Source organism: Triplophysa dalaica, chromosome 10 (genome assembly GCF_015846415.1).
Source record: "Triplophysa dalaica isolate WHDGS20190420 chromosome 10, ASM1584641v1, whole genome shotgun sequence".
Classification (NCBI taxonomy): Eukaryota; Metazoa; Chordata; class Actinopteri; order Cypriniformes; family Nemacheilidae; genus Triplophysa; species Triplophysa dalaica.
In genome coordinates, this window is record NC_079551.1 from 4,073,794 (window position 1) to 4,090,849 (window position 17,056).

Below are 17,056 nucleotides of genomic sequence, written 5' to 3' on the forward strand. Positions count from 1 at the left end.
CCCAAAACACAGTAGAAACTGTAATAGATTTAATGGATATAATTGGAATTGTATTAGTTTTAATGGAAACTATGAGGCTGCAGTTTAAATATGAATGAACTCCTTATAGTGACAAAAGCATAATTTCTGAGTGATATACTATCTGCACTAAATAAAGATGTAATATAAATGAGTATTTGAAGAGTTTATTTCCTTAATGAGATCACAAGTTTTTTATTGTGCATTCCAATGAAAGTCAATTAATCAAATTTTTTTTTTTTAGATTTGAGCCATAATAACTCAAAATACAGCTCACTAACACAATAAACAAGAGTTCATCACAGCAAAATTAAACATCACATCTCAGGAACACAGGCCGGTGTAAAACACTTAAAGTGAGATGCAGTATTTTATCTCTTAACACAGTTATCTGACAGAATGGATAAAACTGAACGTTTCTATTAAAAACACTGCTCACAGGCTATTATTTGACAAGCATTCAATGAAGATGCAATGTGACTATACGTCTTGATGTGTAATGTTTGGTATAATGTTTCAGTTTTAACACTTGAAATTTAAACAATCAGACTCGGAATTGATCAATAAAACGACACCCAACTCTAACACCCAGCTGAATCAAGTGTGTTTAACTCAATGTCTGATCTTATCTTCTGATATGATCTCTTCTTCTTCTGTTCATCTCTTCTGGATCTGACGTCATAAACCACAACAGCAACAGCAGCCACTCCCACCAGAGCAGAGACGACCAATCGGATCACAGCTTCAGTAAAAGTACACTTGCAGATGTTGTCTTCTTCAGAGACATCTGTGACAATAAAACTGAAATATTATTCATGTTATTTGTCCTTTACTCAACTAACTCACAAGGGAAAAGTTAATTTGTGTGGACGACTTTGGTAAAGTAAATTTTGTCCATTTATTTTGCAATTTAATTTAATGTTCTATTACAAAACCTGTATAGTTTCAGCACCACTAAACAGAATGACAAAACCCATCATATTAAACCAGTTTCCTCATCAGCTAAGTGAATACACACTAATAATCACATGTGACTCACCTGAACACTTGTGACAGACATCAGTGTTGAGATGTTGAGTCTGGTTTGTGATGGAATTGTTGATCACACATGTGTAAGAATCATCCAGACACTCCAGATGAAGAGAGATGTTGATGTTACTGTGTTCAGACACACTGATGCTGGACAATAAACTCTTTCCTTTGTACCAGGAGAGACTCACATGTGTCACATTCATCACTGAACACAACACTAAACAAGTTGACAATGAAGACACTGAAGATGATGAAGAGTTGGAGATGACAGGAACAGGCAGACGAGCTGAAAACACAACAGTGAAAAATAAGAGTTTATTAATTTGTTGTTATTATTTTTTATTGCATATTTCGCAATAACAGCATGAAGGGCAGTGCACAAATGTAAATATATATATAAAATACAATTTCATAATATGCTTCGTGATTATGGCAGAATATTATGAAAGATATTCATCATCTCTTCTCTACTCACCATAGACAGTAATGTTGCATATTGAGTTGTTTTCCTGAGGTGGTGTTGATGACTTTATAAAGTCCAGAGTGTGTGTTTGTGATGTTTGTGATGATGAGAGATCCAGTTTGATCCAGCTTCAGTCTGTCTCTGAATCTCCCGTCAGGTCTCTCTTTATGTAATATCTTGTTTATGTTTTTGTTCACTACAATGATCTCAGCTATGACAACTTCTTGAGCTCCAAACTTCCATGAGATTTTATCTTTCACTTCAGTGAGATCCACAGACAGAGTGACAGAATCTCCTTCAGTCACTGACACAGACTCACTAAACACACCTGGATTTACAAACAGTTAATATTACTTCACAAAATGTACAAAAGTTAAGCATGTATAATTCATCCTTTATTTGCAATAATATCATATGTTATAAATGCACACGCATGCACGCACATGAACACAATTTATATTAATGTGACATTAATGATGGAATAAACACAGATCAAGCGAAATTTGTTTATTGTAGAACACGAAACTTGATTATTTTTACGCGTTTTAAAACTTTGCTCAGTTATACATACTATCGATTTCCCACTCGAAGACGTCATATCCAGCACAAGTCACAGTACAAACAAGTCTGTCGCATCTTTGACCCGTCTTATATAAGTTACTGTGAAATACAAGGTTATGTCAAAAACAAATGAAAACAGTCCGTGATGTCTTTAGTGAATGGAAAGAGTCGGATATGTATCCCTACATCAGATCAGTGAATTAAACTGAACTGTTATTTCAGAATAAAGCCCTTCAGTGTGACGCAGAAGACCCTCCGTCGTGTCTTCATCACAATGTCAAGACTTATTCTCCAGCTGCATAACATGATCCTTTAGATAAAGACCAAAAACCTGCTGCTGTTTCTGTCGTCATTGTTGATGAAACAACAAAATACAAAATCATGAACTGTCTATGGCTAAATAAGTTTTGTTTCTATATTGAAATCAGTGTTTTTATTTCATACAGTGAAGAAGCCATGTTTCATTTCTACATTATTTAGTTTCTTTGTTATAATGCTCCTGAACTGTTAAATAACCTACTTGATAATACAATTTTGTCAACCCCTACTTTCACCTAAATAGTCTGTCATTCTTTCTGTCTATTGAAGTGCATCACACCTTCAGTATCTAAGCAGGCAGCAAAGATTAAAGTTCAAGCCCATTGGTCCAGTCTCTGAGTTTAGGCTATAAAGAGAATAAACACTTTCCTGCAGCTGACTGATTTTAAGTCATTTACTGTATTTATGACTGTGCTTTATCACATTTTATATATATACTCATCCAAAAGAGTGAAAAGTGATGGCTGTGAAATTGTTGCAAAAATAACAAAAAATAATAATCCCGGCTTCCCTAAATTACATTTTGAATTATTTCAAATTGAAACAGACTTTTTTATCATATCATTAGAAAACAATAAAACGGAAATATAATTTATCACACTGTTTCAAACAGACGATGCTATTTGTCCTACCCGATTTACTCCATTTGTGTGGACAATTTTGGTAAAATTGATTGATTGTGTCCATTTATTATGCAATTTACATTAAGAGTCTATTATAAATACTGTAGCACCACTAAACAGAATGACAAAACCCATCATATTAAACCAGTTTCCTTATCAGCTAAGTGAATAAACACTAATAATCACATGTGACTCACCTGAACACTTGTGACAGACATCAGTGTTGAGATGTTGAGTCTGGTTTGTGATGGGATTGTTGATCACACATGTGTAAGAATCATCCAGACACTCCAGATGAAGAGAGATGTTGATGTTTCTGTGTTCAGACACACTGATGCTGGACAATAAACTCTTTCTTTTGTACCAGGAGAGACTCACATGTGACACATTCATCACTGAACACAACACTGAACACTTTGAGCTCGATGATGAAGAGTCTCTGGTGATGACAGGAACAGACAGATGAGCTGAAAACACGACAGTGAAGAATAAGAGCTTTTTCATTTGTTGTTATTATTTTTTATTACATATTTTGCAATAACAACATGAAGGGCAGTGCACAAATGTAAATATATATAAAATACAATATATAAAATGCTCTGTGATAATGGCAGAATATTATGAAAGATATTGATCATCTCTTCTCTACTCACCGTAGGCAGTAATGTTGAATATATTGAGTTGTTTTCCTGTGTTGGTGTTGATGACTTGATAAAGTCCAGAGTGTTTGTTTGTGATGTTTGTGATGATGAGAGATCCAGTTTGATCCAGCTTCAGTCTGTCTCTGAATCTCCCGTCAGGTCTCTCTTCATATAATCTCATGTTATCGTGCACTACATTGATCTCAGCTATGACAACATCTTGAGCTCCAAACTTCCATGAGATTTTATCTTTCACTTCAGTGAGATTCACAGACAGAGTGACAGAATCTCCTTCAGTCACTGACACAGACTCACTAAACACACCTGAAAATACAATCAGTATTACATAAGTTAAACATGTATAATTCACCCTTTATTTGCAATAATTATCACATATTATATATGCAAACTCACAATTAATTTTAATGTGACATTAATGATGGAATAAACACAGAACAATTGAAATGTGATTATTGGAAAATAATGATCTTGAATCATAAAATCATGCGTGTGACTGATAAATCTAAAGATATAAAACACGTAAAACTTACCAGACAGACTCCACAAACAGAACAAAATCACATTAAACATTTTCTTCAACAGCTTGCAACAAATCCAGAAATGATGTAAAAGGTTTAAAAACTGTTTAAAACGTCAATGAGAGTTTTGTAAGAAAGCGACAGAAATAAAGAGGATATTTCTGATGTGAAGTGAAGCTTCAGTGTGACTGCAGTTCATCAACAAATCCTCTTTCTTCAATGGACCGCCCATCACATGTAAAGCTCTGATCTTACGATTGTTTAAGATTTAGTGCAACACAAAAACAAAAACACAGATGTGTTGTTATCATGTGTATATATATCTAGTGTTTAATTTGTGATTGGTTCAGTCGTTGTTTCAGAGTTCTTGTGTCATTTGGTTTTCTTTTTGTTATTTGTTGTTTTATTGTTATTATTAAATCTTTGGCTGTATGTGGATCTGCTCTCTGACTGGATCACTCAAATGTTACGCATATGATGTCACCATAATCTAGAATGAGTAACAATTTGTAGGCTCGGGGCTAATCTATAAAATAATATAATCTGTATAATACAGGGTTAATAATTATTAGATGGATATAAACATTATATCAAAAACACTTTATTAACCTGCTTGGTTCTGAAGATGAGGAAATTATTAAACAAGCTAATTTCAAGTAGAAAATAGAATACTAAATCAAGTTTATATTTTAAGCATATGATGGGTTTCTCGTAGTGAAACCGCATCTGACGGTAGAAGTTTCTAAAGCTGCTTTACGAACCGACCAGAGGAAGTTTGAGTTAATCTACTAGAGCAGCCGGTTGCAGGCGGGGAGGTCACACACTTCATGCTTCCCGTCTGAAGCTGAACGTAAAGCTGACCACGAGGTCTAAACTTCTTTATCACCGATTGTTAAACTTCATGTTCCTTTCAAACACAAAGTTTATTTCTCTGCTTTGGATCACAGAAGATGGATCACAACAGTCAGTTTTGTGAGGTCATAAATCTCAGACCTCTCATTTATTCTTTTGTGCCATCAAATATTCTTGTGGTGTCATCATGAAATTAATCATTTTGTTTGTTTATTAGTGTGTTGTTGGCTTTCCGTTGTGTTCATACTGTGATGGTTACTTCCATCTGCCTGAATGCACAGAATGAGTGGATCAAATGCTGGTTCAACTTCATCTAGAATGCAGAAGAGAAAAAACACTCTGTCTGCAAAGGCTTTGACCAACAAGATTGAGTCAATTCAGAAACAACTTAAAGGAGAAGTAAACTAATAAAGAGCCAGAGACTTTCTCTCAAAGAGCTCATGAAAGATGTTTCACACATTAAAGCACTGCTTGATGTTCTGAAAATGCCACAGCATGGCACAAACTCTGTAAGTCACTTTGGATAAAAGCGTCTGCTAAACGACTGAATGTAAATGTAATGATGACCAGGATGACATATTGCCACGTGACAGTAAACAAAAGGAGTAAAAACAATGTTCAAAATCAAACCGTACCACTAATTCATCTGCACAATTCAAAGCATGGGCTGAAATATTTGATCTGATGGCCCATCAAAGTACGTTAAGAAAAAACATTCTCTTGAGGAGCAGGAAGAGACATTAAGATGACAAAAGAAAAAGTTCAGCTTAAGGTCGATATAGCTGCATCAATGGCAATAGTGAATGTTTTAAGCATCTCTGAACCTGGTGTGCGGAGTGCTGCTTCTTATCGATCTGATGGCATGGAGTCATGTTTTAAGAATAAAAGCTCTTAACATTGATGTAGAGACTTTTGTTCCACAGAACCCTGGACCAGATGAAAACTGGACTGGAAATTCTGATGTAAACTTTGAAAGACCAGAATAGAAAAGGACAGACAATACTATTGATCTCCAGCAGAGGCCCTCGGTGCTCATGAGAGAGCTCACAGTTCCAAACACTACAGCACCTCCAGTGTCTCATCCTAGAGATGTCCATACACCCTCTTCCACAAACATTGATAGTGAGCAGAACTACATGTTGTCTGTAATGGAAAAGCAGGATGAGATAACATCAATCCTTGAAAATGCTGGTACAGGAGAATTGCCTTGAGGCCACTCTGAAACACGTTCATGTGAGGAAAAATCAGATAATAATTCAGTCTCTGTTATTAATGTAGAACTAGTTTCTCCATCACTAAATATATAACAGTTGCTTTTGGCTGCTACTCATTGATGTCTGCCAAAGGTACAAGTTGTCCATCGAAGTCTTCGCATTATTATTTGCTGAAGTATTTGTCTAAGTCTAATTTTTCTCTTTAAAAAGTTCAGCCCATAAATGGATTGAGGATAAGAGGTGAGTGTATTCTTCTGAGTAGTCCAGGCATCAACTATGACATGAAGCATCGTTTCTATGGACTAATAAGTAGTAATAAAAAATTATTACATGAACAATTGCATGAACAACATCTTAAAATGTGAAGTGAAAAACAAGAATCAGTTGATTTGTGAGGAGAGCATGAATTGATGCATTTCTGTAAAGTTATGTATTTATAAGTCATCAAGATTTTTGGGTCACTATGGTCTACAATAAATGTTTACAGATAGTTTTTTAACTATAAGTCTCATGCAGTAGCAATGTGTATATTAATAGGCTGTTTAAACCATTTAAATGTGAAATTATTTAATAAGAGAGATCACTTGTGTAATGTGCAGAATTAAAAACTGACTGTACTATGCTTCTGTTCATATTTTGTTCTTATGCACAATAGTTATTTATTAAAGTAAATTAAAAACAAGAAACATTTATTAATATACTGACACAAAAGAAAACCGAACTGGTACGTTTTATAGATGTTTATTGCACATGTATTTTGATCATTTTATAATATGTCCTCCCTATAATACATTATACAACACGTACAACATACATCACTGACAGATGATACAGGAAGTGGTCACATAACGTTAAAGACCTGAAGACTCCGGTTCAGCTTACAGGTTTCCCTGCGGATCCACCATTTGACAAAAGGAGGAAAAGACTCGATGACTCGAGAGACGAACAAATCATTTCTGATTCTGGTACAATGTTGCACATGCGCGGTCAACACAAAATGAATGAATCACTCTCCGAGTCAATTCGGTGGTCCTGAATCATATTAAAGATTCGACTCGTTCATACACCGCCCATCACAAGAGCACTGTGATCCTCCGTTCGGACGGTATTTTAGCTGTTAGTTTATTAGATTAATATCATCTTTGCAGATGATCGGACACCTTAAGTGATTCTTGTGTGGATATTTCAGTGAGGTGGTCTCTGTTAGACTTTATCAGGTTTGGTGACCAGTAGTGGTCGCATGCGGCTCTGAGGCTCAGATAACAAACTGAGGAGATTTACATGTATTAATAACACTGAATATCTTCATTAAATTATTTGTTAGTGAAATCTAAAGCAGGATGAGGAGCTTTTCTAAAAGCATCGTGTTACTGCTCGTCTGCGGTAAGTGTTTTATATTGTCAAATTGAATACTTTCACTTTCACAGATGGGCGAACCCCATCTGTCGACTCTACACAACGTCGAGAGACCGACAGAAAGTGAACCGGTGATATGGATCAACTGGGGATCGTTTTCTGACGGCATGCGCGTGCATGGTGATGATTTTACACGATTTCCCAGCAGATTACGGAGACGAGTTCATAAGATTGTATATTTTGCACTGGGTCTATACTATGATCTGATACTATGAGCATCTGAAGGCCACACACATGGGCGCAGTAAAGGGGTGGAAGGTTAGGACGATTCTAAGGGCCCAGGCTGATATAGGGCCCAGAACAGCAGACCCCCTTTTTATTTTCCTATTTCTTTTCTCTTTTTTATACATACATTAAATGTGCCAGGGCCCCTCGTGCAATAAATGTGTATTTTCTCCGTTTTGACCATAGATTTAATATTTAAAAATCAAATAATGAATTTACTGTTTCAGTCACACCCCTCCCTCTCACAATGGTTCATTCCATCTGCGCTGTCCGAGCTACGATCGCTAGTGTAGCGTCTCTTGCTTATTGGACTTGTCATGATGCAGTGCAGACAGTGACACACGCAGACATGTCACATCAACAGTCAGGGAAAGAAAAGAAGGAAAGAGAAGACAGAGAACGCCAAAGTCCATGTTGTTCATGTAAAGTATATGTCAATATGTGTTCATAATGTTCTGTTGTGCTTGCAATTGAGATAACAAATGTTCTCCCTTTCATGTAAGTTTATGTAAGTTTATACAAGTACATATTTCAATTTTTTTTGTTTTTGTTTTTGTAAGCTTTGTACTCATCTTAAGACATTTTAACTATGCAATGAGCTAAGTATCTTTTTTTCATGTTTATTGGGTTAAATTTTATCTTTAAAAATGTAGCGGGCCCAGAAATTTTGGTTTCCATAGGGCTCAGAATTTCTGGCGGCACCCCTGGCCACACTAGCTGTATAATATGAAAGGCTACAAGCTTCCCATATTCTAGATTTCCTTTAGCTCAGTGGTAAAAGCAAGGTTGTGGGTTCGATCCCAGGGGATTGCAAATGCCTATGTAAAATGTAAAGGATAATGCAATGTAAGTCAAATGCCTAAATGTAAATGTAGATGTTTTGGGAAATAGCCAAATTTCCAAATAAAATGCCAAAAGTTATGAGATTACTGTATATGTATGTCATAAAGATATGAAGAGCTCTTTTCCCAATTTTTTTTTTACGTAGATCCATACATTTTGTTAATACTCAATTTATCCTGTTAAAATGGTCTGTTGGCTCAGTCTGAACATGTTAAACAGTGATTGTTAAATGAAAACAATAGAATTGTCGATTATAAATTCAAAGTTTATTTTTTTCAAAACGCTACAAATCCATCCTTTTTTCTAAAAACAAACAAACAAGAGAACATGAAACATATGACATCAGGGACTCGTACTATAAGTTAATATGAATCAAATATGTGAAAATGCATGAAATAAATCACAGCCAAATACAGGAAAATAGTAACAAACTAAATAGTCAATTAAAATAAATATTTTCAATTTCATTTTTCAATATTTTCCACCACATACAACAAATAATTTAGAAATAACACATACAAATACCACTAACGAGCGAATTCTGATTGGTCAAGAGGTCAAAACACAAATAACTAATACGTGGCAATGATCCAATGCACCTGCGAGTAAAACAGCAGATATAATATATTTTACATTATTAGTTTTTTTTGATAATGTCAGAACCACTAGCGAGAACAGACAACAGAAGGCATTTTTTTATGAATGCAGAATATTTTATATCCTTCCATAGTTCTAGACTTCATCCATCATTTTTTTCTGAAGTCTGCACTGTTTTAGACAAGAAACTAATAGGCTTGTTCGACTTGATGCTAATGACGTCAAAGTACCGCCAGAGCTGTTCGAAAAACCATTAAGAGTTTGCTTTCGAATTGCTCTGGCAGTACTCTGACGTCATCCAGCTGTCGGATCTTGCGGCGCCGCATCATGTCGAACAAACCTAATGTGATTTAGTTGACTGATGACACTAAGTGGCGGGGCTTGTGCTAATGAAGGCTCTTAAAGTGGAGTCTACTTGCTCAACGCTTTTGAATAGAGAAATTGATCCCCATTTGATCCATTTTTTACTGATATTTGAGGCAATCTTAAACAAGTTATGCACAGAACGTTAACAAAACAATGAAATAACCGTGTCTTTGGGGGCTATGTAATCTGTTTTTTGGTTCTTTTCACAAGTAAAATTGTGTTGTTAGACAAGACTCAATCTTCTCAGTTGGATCTGTGTGCTGACATTATCAGCAGTCTGAAACATTTAATTTCTGTATTAATGTTTGTGTTTGTGTTGTTCAGGTTTGTTTGTTGATGTGACAGATGAGAAGTCCGTGTCAGTGAATGAGGGAGAATCAGTCACTCTACACACTGATGTAACTAAACTACAGAATGATGACAAGATACGGTGGAGGTTTGGAGAAGAAGGTTCTGCCACACTTATAGCTGAAATGACTGGTGGAGGTGCTATAAATTTTGAAAATTTTGGTCGATTCAAAGACAGACTGCAGATATTAGATCTTCAGACTGGAGATCTCATCATCAAAAACATTAGACACAAACACTCTGGACGATATGAAGTAGATTATGAGAACAACACTGGAACAACATACCAGAGATTGAGAGTTACTGTCAATGGTAAGCAGAAATGTGTTTGGCTTTTGAATTAAGATTTCAACATGAAATTAAACTAAAGATTCAAGTGCAGACTAAACATGTTATGTGTGTTACGTCATTGAGTTAATACAATTAAAACAATTCAGTGCTGCCATGATACTTCAAGACAATACCTCGAAAATATTGATATTCAAAAACATTTTCAATACTGTTGGGAAATAACCACAACAATGTGACCTTTCCATGTCTTTTTATTGTGAATTTAATCTTAATTTTTGAACATTTACTAATACTTGTTTAGTATTATTTAATGGACCAGATGTTTTTATTAACTAACATTAAAAAGCGATTTAGAAATACATGTTTTGCTCATTGTTAGTTAATTTTTGTTAATACATTTACACGATGAACATATGATCGTCATCTAAACAGCAATGTTAACCCTTTGTTAGTAAACCCCCCGTGAGTTATTTACTATACAACAGTAGCCTCAGGGACCTTATTAAAGCTCTGTTTATATCAGCTGACATTGGTTTATAAATGTAATCTGTTTGTGAATCTGTTTCTTGTAGGTGCTCCTCCTGTTTTTAAATCTGACACATGTGAAGTGAAGTCAGAATCAGTGATGGAGGGAGATTCTGTGACTCTAAACACTGATATTCAAACACAGAGAGGTGATCTGATACTGTGGAGGTTTGGAGATGATGGTGTTCTCATAGCTAAACATGATAAAGAAGACAATAAGAGCTCAATATATGATGATGTTCTTGATGGGAGATTCAGAGACAGACTGAAGCTGGATCCTCACACTGGATCTCTCATCATCACAAACACCAAAACCACAGACACTGGACTTTATAAACTAAAGATCAGCAGCAATAGAGACACAAAATACAGGACATTCAGTGTTTCTGTCAGTGGTGAGTATCTCAGTTCTCTCTCTAATAATTATTAATATCATCTGTGTGTGAATAAATCACATCATATCACAAAGAAACTCATCTCTCTTCATATCGAGTCACACGAATTGTAAGACTCAGTCACATTTATATTTTTTAACAAGAGAAAATTCTCCAGTGTTCATGTCAAAATCTGTTTTATTTCTGTACTGAACTGAACTGCCAGAAGTTGTGCTTTCAAAACAAATGCATGTGTTTTGATAATTTTAGTGCATTTTGAATGTGAAATAAACTGTTGTGTCAAATTCAAAGTGTGTACAAAACTTTGACAAATGTGTCCTAGCAATTATAAACAACTTCTTTATGGAACCATTCAGCCTAAAAAATACATTATTAAATAACTCAGACTGGCTTCTGCCGTGAAATAGAGATGCAAATTGGAGTAGAAATGCAAGTACCGGCGATCCAATATTAATGTTATTTCTTGTCAATAACTCACTTAGTCAAGATTTGAAAAGGTTGTATTTTAAGTTGAAGCTCCTCTTAAATAAAAAATAAGATGAAGACATTCCCTTCAACTTTCTCTTCTCTTAAATGTCTCAGTTTAAGAAGGAATGTGATGTAATGTAACAGATCTAAAGAGACCAAATGAAACAACTGCACTGTATTCATCTGTTATAGCAGGAATACTTGTGTGATATTATTTTAAATGTTTCTCTCTGTCATCACAGAATCTGGTCAATCTGCAGGACTGCTGACTATTACTGTTGCTGTTGCTCTTGTTTTTGGTGTTTTTAGTGTGATTGTGTATCGCCGCATTAATTATGAAAGTCAGAAACGAAAGGGTGAGTTTAATCTCCAGCTTTTACTGTAATAAGAAATCATATATATTCATTGTATTAATATAAAGGTGTTTTTTGTTGTGATCCCGGTCACATCGGTACTTTGTCTGACGCTGTGTGTCTCCCCATCAGGCGTTCCCCCTCATCGGTTTCTCATCACCTCATCTCTCTGTTTACCTGTAGTTTGTACAAGGTTTCATTAACTAAACACACAGCATCAAGAATAAGATTATATTGATAACAACAAATATTTTCACTAGGTAATATAGTTCTTCAGAAGCAGAATCTTATTAAACTTAATGATCATTTACTTTATAGATGTAACACCTGACAACAGACAATTTTATCTATAGTCTCTTAAAGTGCATTTGTGGTGCACATTTCATCAGTTTGTTTTAGTTCTTCATAACATCTGAGATTGTTGATCATCTTCACCTGAACACTGATGAGTTATGATGTTTATATTTCTCTCTCTTGTGTTTCTGTGACAGTTAAAGAGAAGAAAGTGACTAAAGGAGATTCTGTCACTCTAGAGACTCATGTCAATAAACCTCAGTCTGATGATGTCATCGAGTGGAGCTTTAGAGATAAAGTGATAGCCTCAATCAGAACATTGAATGATCAATTAAGAGAGAGACTGGATTTGGATGATCAGACTGGATATCTCATCATCACAAACATCAGAACAGAAGACGCTGGACTGTATAAAGTAAAGATCAGCAGCAGCAGTCGACTGAAATCATTCCTTCAGTTCATCACTGGTGGAGGACCATCATACCGTCAATACAATGTTAGAGTCATAGGTAAGAAGCTCAATTCTATTAATAATATGTATATGTTCTACATACATTTTCTCAATTCAGCTCATCAAACACAATAAGCACCACTGAAGTGAAGAGAGAAACATTTTTACACTTCAAACCAGCAGACGACTAAAGAAGACACAAACACAGCACATGAGTAATAAACACAAATCTTATTTACTGTTTTTAAACGGCGCTCTGGAAAACTCTGTGCTGATTGCCCTTTTGCAACATTCCAAGGTCTATTATTCCCCATAAACAACCACTCAAAACCACTTTTATAACACATCTAAACTTTATTAACAATCGATTAACGGTCTTACCAGGGGCACCGTCAGGAATTTTGGGCCCCATATCAAAAAACAAATTGGGCCCCTCTGCGCAGCTGTTGTCACTACATCTCTAGGAGCTAACTGTCCCATCAAAAGCTTTACTTAACTCTAATTAAAGGCTTGCAACTCTCTTGCTTCTTGTAGTTCATTCTTGCTTCTTGATGTGTCCATGTATCCCATAATAAACATTAGTTAACAAGTAGATTTTTCATTATTAATCTTTCTTGTGTTTATGTCAGCAATTACTAACACATATTCAATCAGCATGTTTTATCTGTAAGTGTAAGCGTGAACTAATTCACAAATTCATAAAAATTTTAACTACCAAACATCTGTCATGTGTTGAGTAATGTTGGGATGTTAATTTAATGATTATGAATGTAATGTTCATGTGTTACAATGTTTGTGTTTCTCAGATATTCAGAGGATCTCAACACTGAACACACTGGAGTCTATGACCTGAAGATCATCAACAGTAGAGGAACATCATACTCTCAGATTGAGGTTGAATTTCAACTAATTATAAATCTTGTCTGAAAAAAAACCCAATGAAACGTCACGCAGTGTATAGGCTACGTGTAAGTATGATGTCAATAGTATTTTCATATACTGTGTCAAAAATGTTGATTGATTTATGTACACCTCTCAAAGTATCTGTCCACCTGTCCCTCAAACTGAGACTTTTATAGTATGACAGCCCTTATGACAGTTATATTTTAGGATTTTTTTGGGGCTCTCCTCTGACCCCAACCCTTGCTTCAGTGGGTCTAAATACCTAAACCCCCCTTCATCACACCCTTTTCAAAAAGTTTTGTTTTCATCCTGTTTTGCTTTTCCATCCATCCATCCATTTTCTACCGCTATTTCCGAACTACCTCGGGTCACGGGGAGCCTGCGCCTATCTCAGGAGTCATCGGGCATCAAGGCAGGATACACCCTGGATGGAGTGCCAACCCATCGCAGGGCACACACTCACTCATTCACTCACGCACTCACACCCTACGGACAATCTTTTCCAGAGATGACAATCAGCCTACCATGCATGTCTTTGGACCAGGGGAGGAAACCCCCAAGGCACGGGGAGAACATGCAAACTCCACACACAAGTCAGAAGCGGGAATTGAACCCCCAACCCTGGAGGTGTGAGGCGAACGTGCTAACTACTAAGCCACCGTGCCCTGTTTTGCTTTTACTACAGGATATTTGTGAATGATGTTTGTAAAACTAGTGAGATAATATAGATGTTGTATGTGGGTTTCACTTCTAAGAGTGTTGTTTCCTTGCTTTGTGGTTTTTATCATGCAAATGAGCGAAATGGGTTTGAAATCTTCTCAAAGGTTGACTGTCTCACTACTTTCCCATGAAAGTCATTTGACTAGTCAATCAAAGTAAGCTGTTTTTATGATCTGTCTGTCTTGTTTGACAGTTTATATTGTAGTCCTATCCCTGCAAGGAGTTTTCATCCTGCTGGCACATCACAGTTTGAAACCTAATGGTTGTGTTTATAAATTTGAGAGAGATAATGGTTATTCGTTGTTTCATCTAAGTGTTTGTTGGTTCCAGGTTTAAGATTTTTATCTGACAAATTCTTAAAGTCTTTGGGTCACCATTTTATCATTGTGTCAAAACTATATATTGTTGATTCAATGTCATGCCCTGACATGTTGTTCCTGGTCATGGAGGAATGGGGGATTGTTTTCTGTTAGCACCTCTACGGGGTGCATTTCTATCAAATGGTATAGTCTTAAGACAATGAGCCCAAAAAAAGGTTGGCGGTTATCATCCTGACTGATTTTCTGGATATGTCTGTGTGTCAACGATCTGGTGTGAGAGAAAATCTCTCATGTTTGTGTAGGTGACTCAATCAAGCATGTTCTACATCTAGTTTAGGGTAAAACTTTTAAAACTAAGAATAAAAAAAATCTAGTCAATATCTTCATCTTCAATTGTCATAGGTCTACACTGTTTTATTTATTAAATGTTGAGTTTCAGATGAAATCTCAAGATCTTCAAGAAGGATGGGCCTATCCCCTATAGTTCTAACCTTGGTTTAAAATATAATTGTTTAGCGCTTCTTTCAAAATTCAAGATCTATTATTGTATTCATTAAAAAAATAGAATAGTCTAATAACTTCTTGGCATCCTGTTGAGTAAAGACTGAGTCACAACAGTGGGGTTTAAAATATCAATTGAAGAATCAACTGAAAGTCGTGAGTGTAATTAATTAATAGTGTGTGTCTTATTGAATCTAACGCAGTTACGTTTTCCATTGTGTGCGTCCCCTGAGTCATGTGTTAATAGGTGCGTTTGTTTCGCGTGTTATTGGGAGATATTGGAAGGCGTGTCTTGCGGAATTCAATTGCTAGACTAAACGGGTATATAAATGAGACTAACCACTGCATGCAGCCCTCATCGCGTGAAGACCGAAGAGAGTAAAGACCGTCGACTCTACCTGTGCGACTCCACCGAGTAAGGACACCGACAAGGCACTTGAGTATTACTGTTTTGCACATCGACTATTGCCAGGGGCGATTCTAGGATTTTCATTTTAGGGGGGCTCAGCCCCCAATAAGGGTATGATTAAAAAAATATTATTTGACTATTAGGGTAGGGTTGTTTACTACTAACCTTATTGCTATTCACTATTTCATTGTATTCCCTGTATTTCATATATGGGAGTAGGAGTACTGACTGAACCATATACAACACTGTAAAAAAATTGAAACATTTAGATGTGACCAGTCACTAGAACATTTGAGTTGGGAACGTAGATTTTTTTACAATGAAGACTTCTTGATTCATTATTCACTGTACAAACACAAGTACACACGTTTCATTAAAAGTAACAACATGAATTATCAATTTGCCACTTCTATAAATCAATTACTTAATATAAAACACAAATCCCTTTACTCTACTCTTACTCTAATGTATTAAGTTACACTGATGATTCATTATTACTTAACAATAAAATGTATTTAATAGCACAAAACAAAATAACTCCACATGATGTTTCTCTCTCTGTGCCATTTGTTGCTTTCAGGCAATGATGTGTGTATTTAACCATTTCTGTGCATGGCTGCATAATGTAATGCCGAGATACACCTTAATATGTTTTAAATGTTAAAAAGTTAATTAAAATAAATCATGATCGTTTTCTAAAGAACGTTTTCATGGGTGTTAATCGCTTCATTTTTGTTGGAAGAAAAAACAACTATCACACTTCGATAAGGGCTGAAGGTGAACGCAGCGAAGACGTACAGGTATTGGATGAGAAACCGAACCGTTTATTGGTCCAGTAACATTATGTAAACTGCAATTACAAGAACTGCACTGATGCAGATGTCATATCATAGCAATCTATCAATAAATGCACACACACACACCTTGTACTCTCTGATGTTTGCTCCGCTCGGCACCCTGCGGATTGAATAACGCGCAGATTTAGATCAGGGGAGGAGCCGAAACTTGAAGCATCGCGCCGCCGTTTCAAATTAGTTTTTAAAGGGGACTGAAGCGATCACAAATTAATGAATCTAATATTTTTTTAGGGGGGCTGGGCAGAAGTTTAGGCTGAAGCCCCCCTAAAAAGGGCCTAGTGACGCCACTGACTATTGCACTTTATTTATTATCTTTATTCTCTTTTCATTATTTGTCTTATACATTCCTTCATTTTCCACTATGTGTTTTCAAATCCACACTGTCATTACAACTCGTAAATCACTGGTAACACGCAGAAGGCAACGCTTGGCTAATGTTAACAATATGCGCACTCTCTCAGCATCCAAAACTACGTCCATTACCTTTCCTATTGGTTAATGGAACTGCCAATC

General features: G+C 35.9%; 2 protein-coding genes across 3 annotated transcripts; one reads left to right on the forward strand and one right to left on the reverse strand.

Moving 5' to 3' along the window:
- Window positions 1-599: 599 nt before the first annotated feature.
- LOC130429866 (uncharacterized) lies at window positions 600-5,024 on the reverse strand. Its single transcript, XM_056758690.1, has 6 exons — window positions 4,961-5,024; window positions 3,669-3,980; window positions 3,213-3,482; window positions 1,526-1,841; window positions 1,248-1,336; window positions 600-805 (listed from the first exon to the last, which is right to left on the reverse strand). The coding sequence occupies exons 1-6, from the start codon at window positions 5,022-5,024 to the stop codon at window positions 600-602; spliced, it is 1,257 nt and encodes a 418-aa protein (XP_056614668.1).
- Window positions 5,025-7,334: 2,310 nt separating this feature from the next.
- On the forward strand, window positions 7,335-16,315 carry LOC130429976 (uncharacterized). 2 transcript variants are annotated; one of them, XM_056758841.1, is made up of 6 exons: window positions 7,335-7,644; window positions 10,033-10,368; window positions 10,920-11,267; window positions 11,978-12,091; window positions 12,580-12,891; window positions 13,640-16,315. In XM_056758841.1, the coding sequence occupies exons 1-6, from the start codon at window positions 7,602-7,604 to the stop codon at window positions 13,684-13,686; spliced, it is 1,200 nt and encodes a 399-aa protein (XP_056614819.1). In that variant the 5' UTR covers window positions 7,335-7,601; the 3' UTR covers window positions 13,687-16,315. The 2 variants fall into 2 exon arrangements, with proteins under 2 accessions (XP_056614819.1, XP_056614818.1); XM_056758840.1 differs by lacking the exon at window positions 7,335-7,644 and adding an exon at window positions 8,251-8,324.
- Window positions 16,316-17,056: the final 741 nt, after the last annotated feature.

Coding starts and splice junctions, on each gene's coding strand:
- LOC130429866 (XM_056758690.1), bottom strand. CDS start 5,024: ATGAAGTGTGTGACCTCCCCGCCTGCAACCGGCTGCTCTAGTAGATTA. Junction 1,337..1,525: donor ATGCAACATTACTGTCTATG/GTGAGTAGAGAA, acceptor TTGTGTTTTCAG/CTCGTCTGCCTGTTCCTGTC. Junction 806..1,247: donor TGTTGTGTTCAGTGATGAAT/GTGACACATGTG, acceptor TTATTGTCACAG/ATGTCTCTGAAGAAGACAAC.
- LOC130429976 (XM_056758840.1), top strand. CDS start 8,252: ATGTCACATCAACAGTCAGGGAAAGAAAAGAAGGAAAGAGAAGACAGA. Junction 8,325..10,032: donor CCAAAGTCCATGTTGTTCAT/GTAAAGTATATG, acceptor TGTGTTGTTCAG/GTTTGTTTGTTGATGTGACA. Junction 10,369..10,919: donor ATTGAGAGTTACTGTCAATG/GTAAGCAGAAAT, acceptor TGTTTCTTGTAG/GTGCTCCTCCTGTTTTTAAA.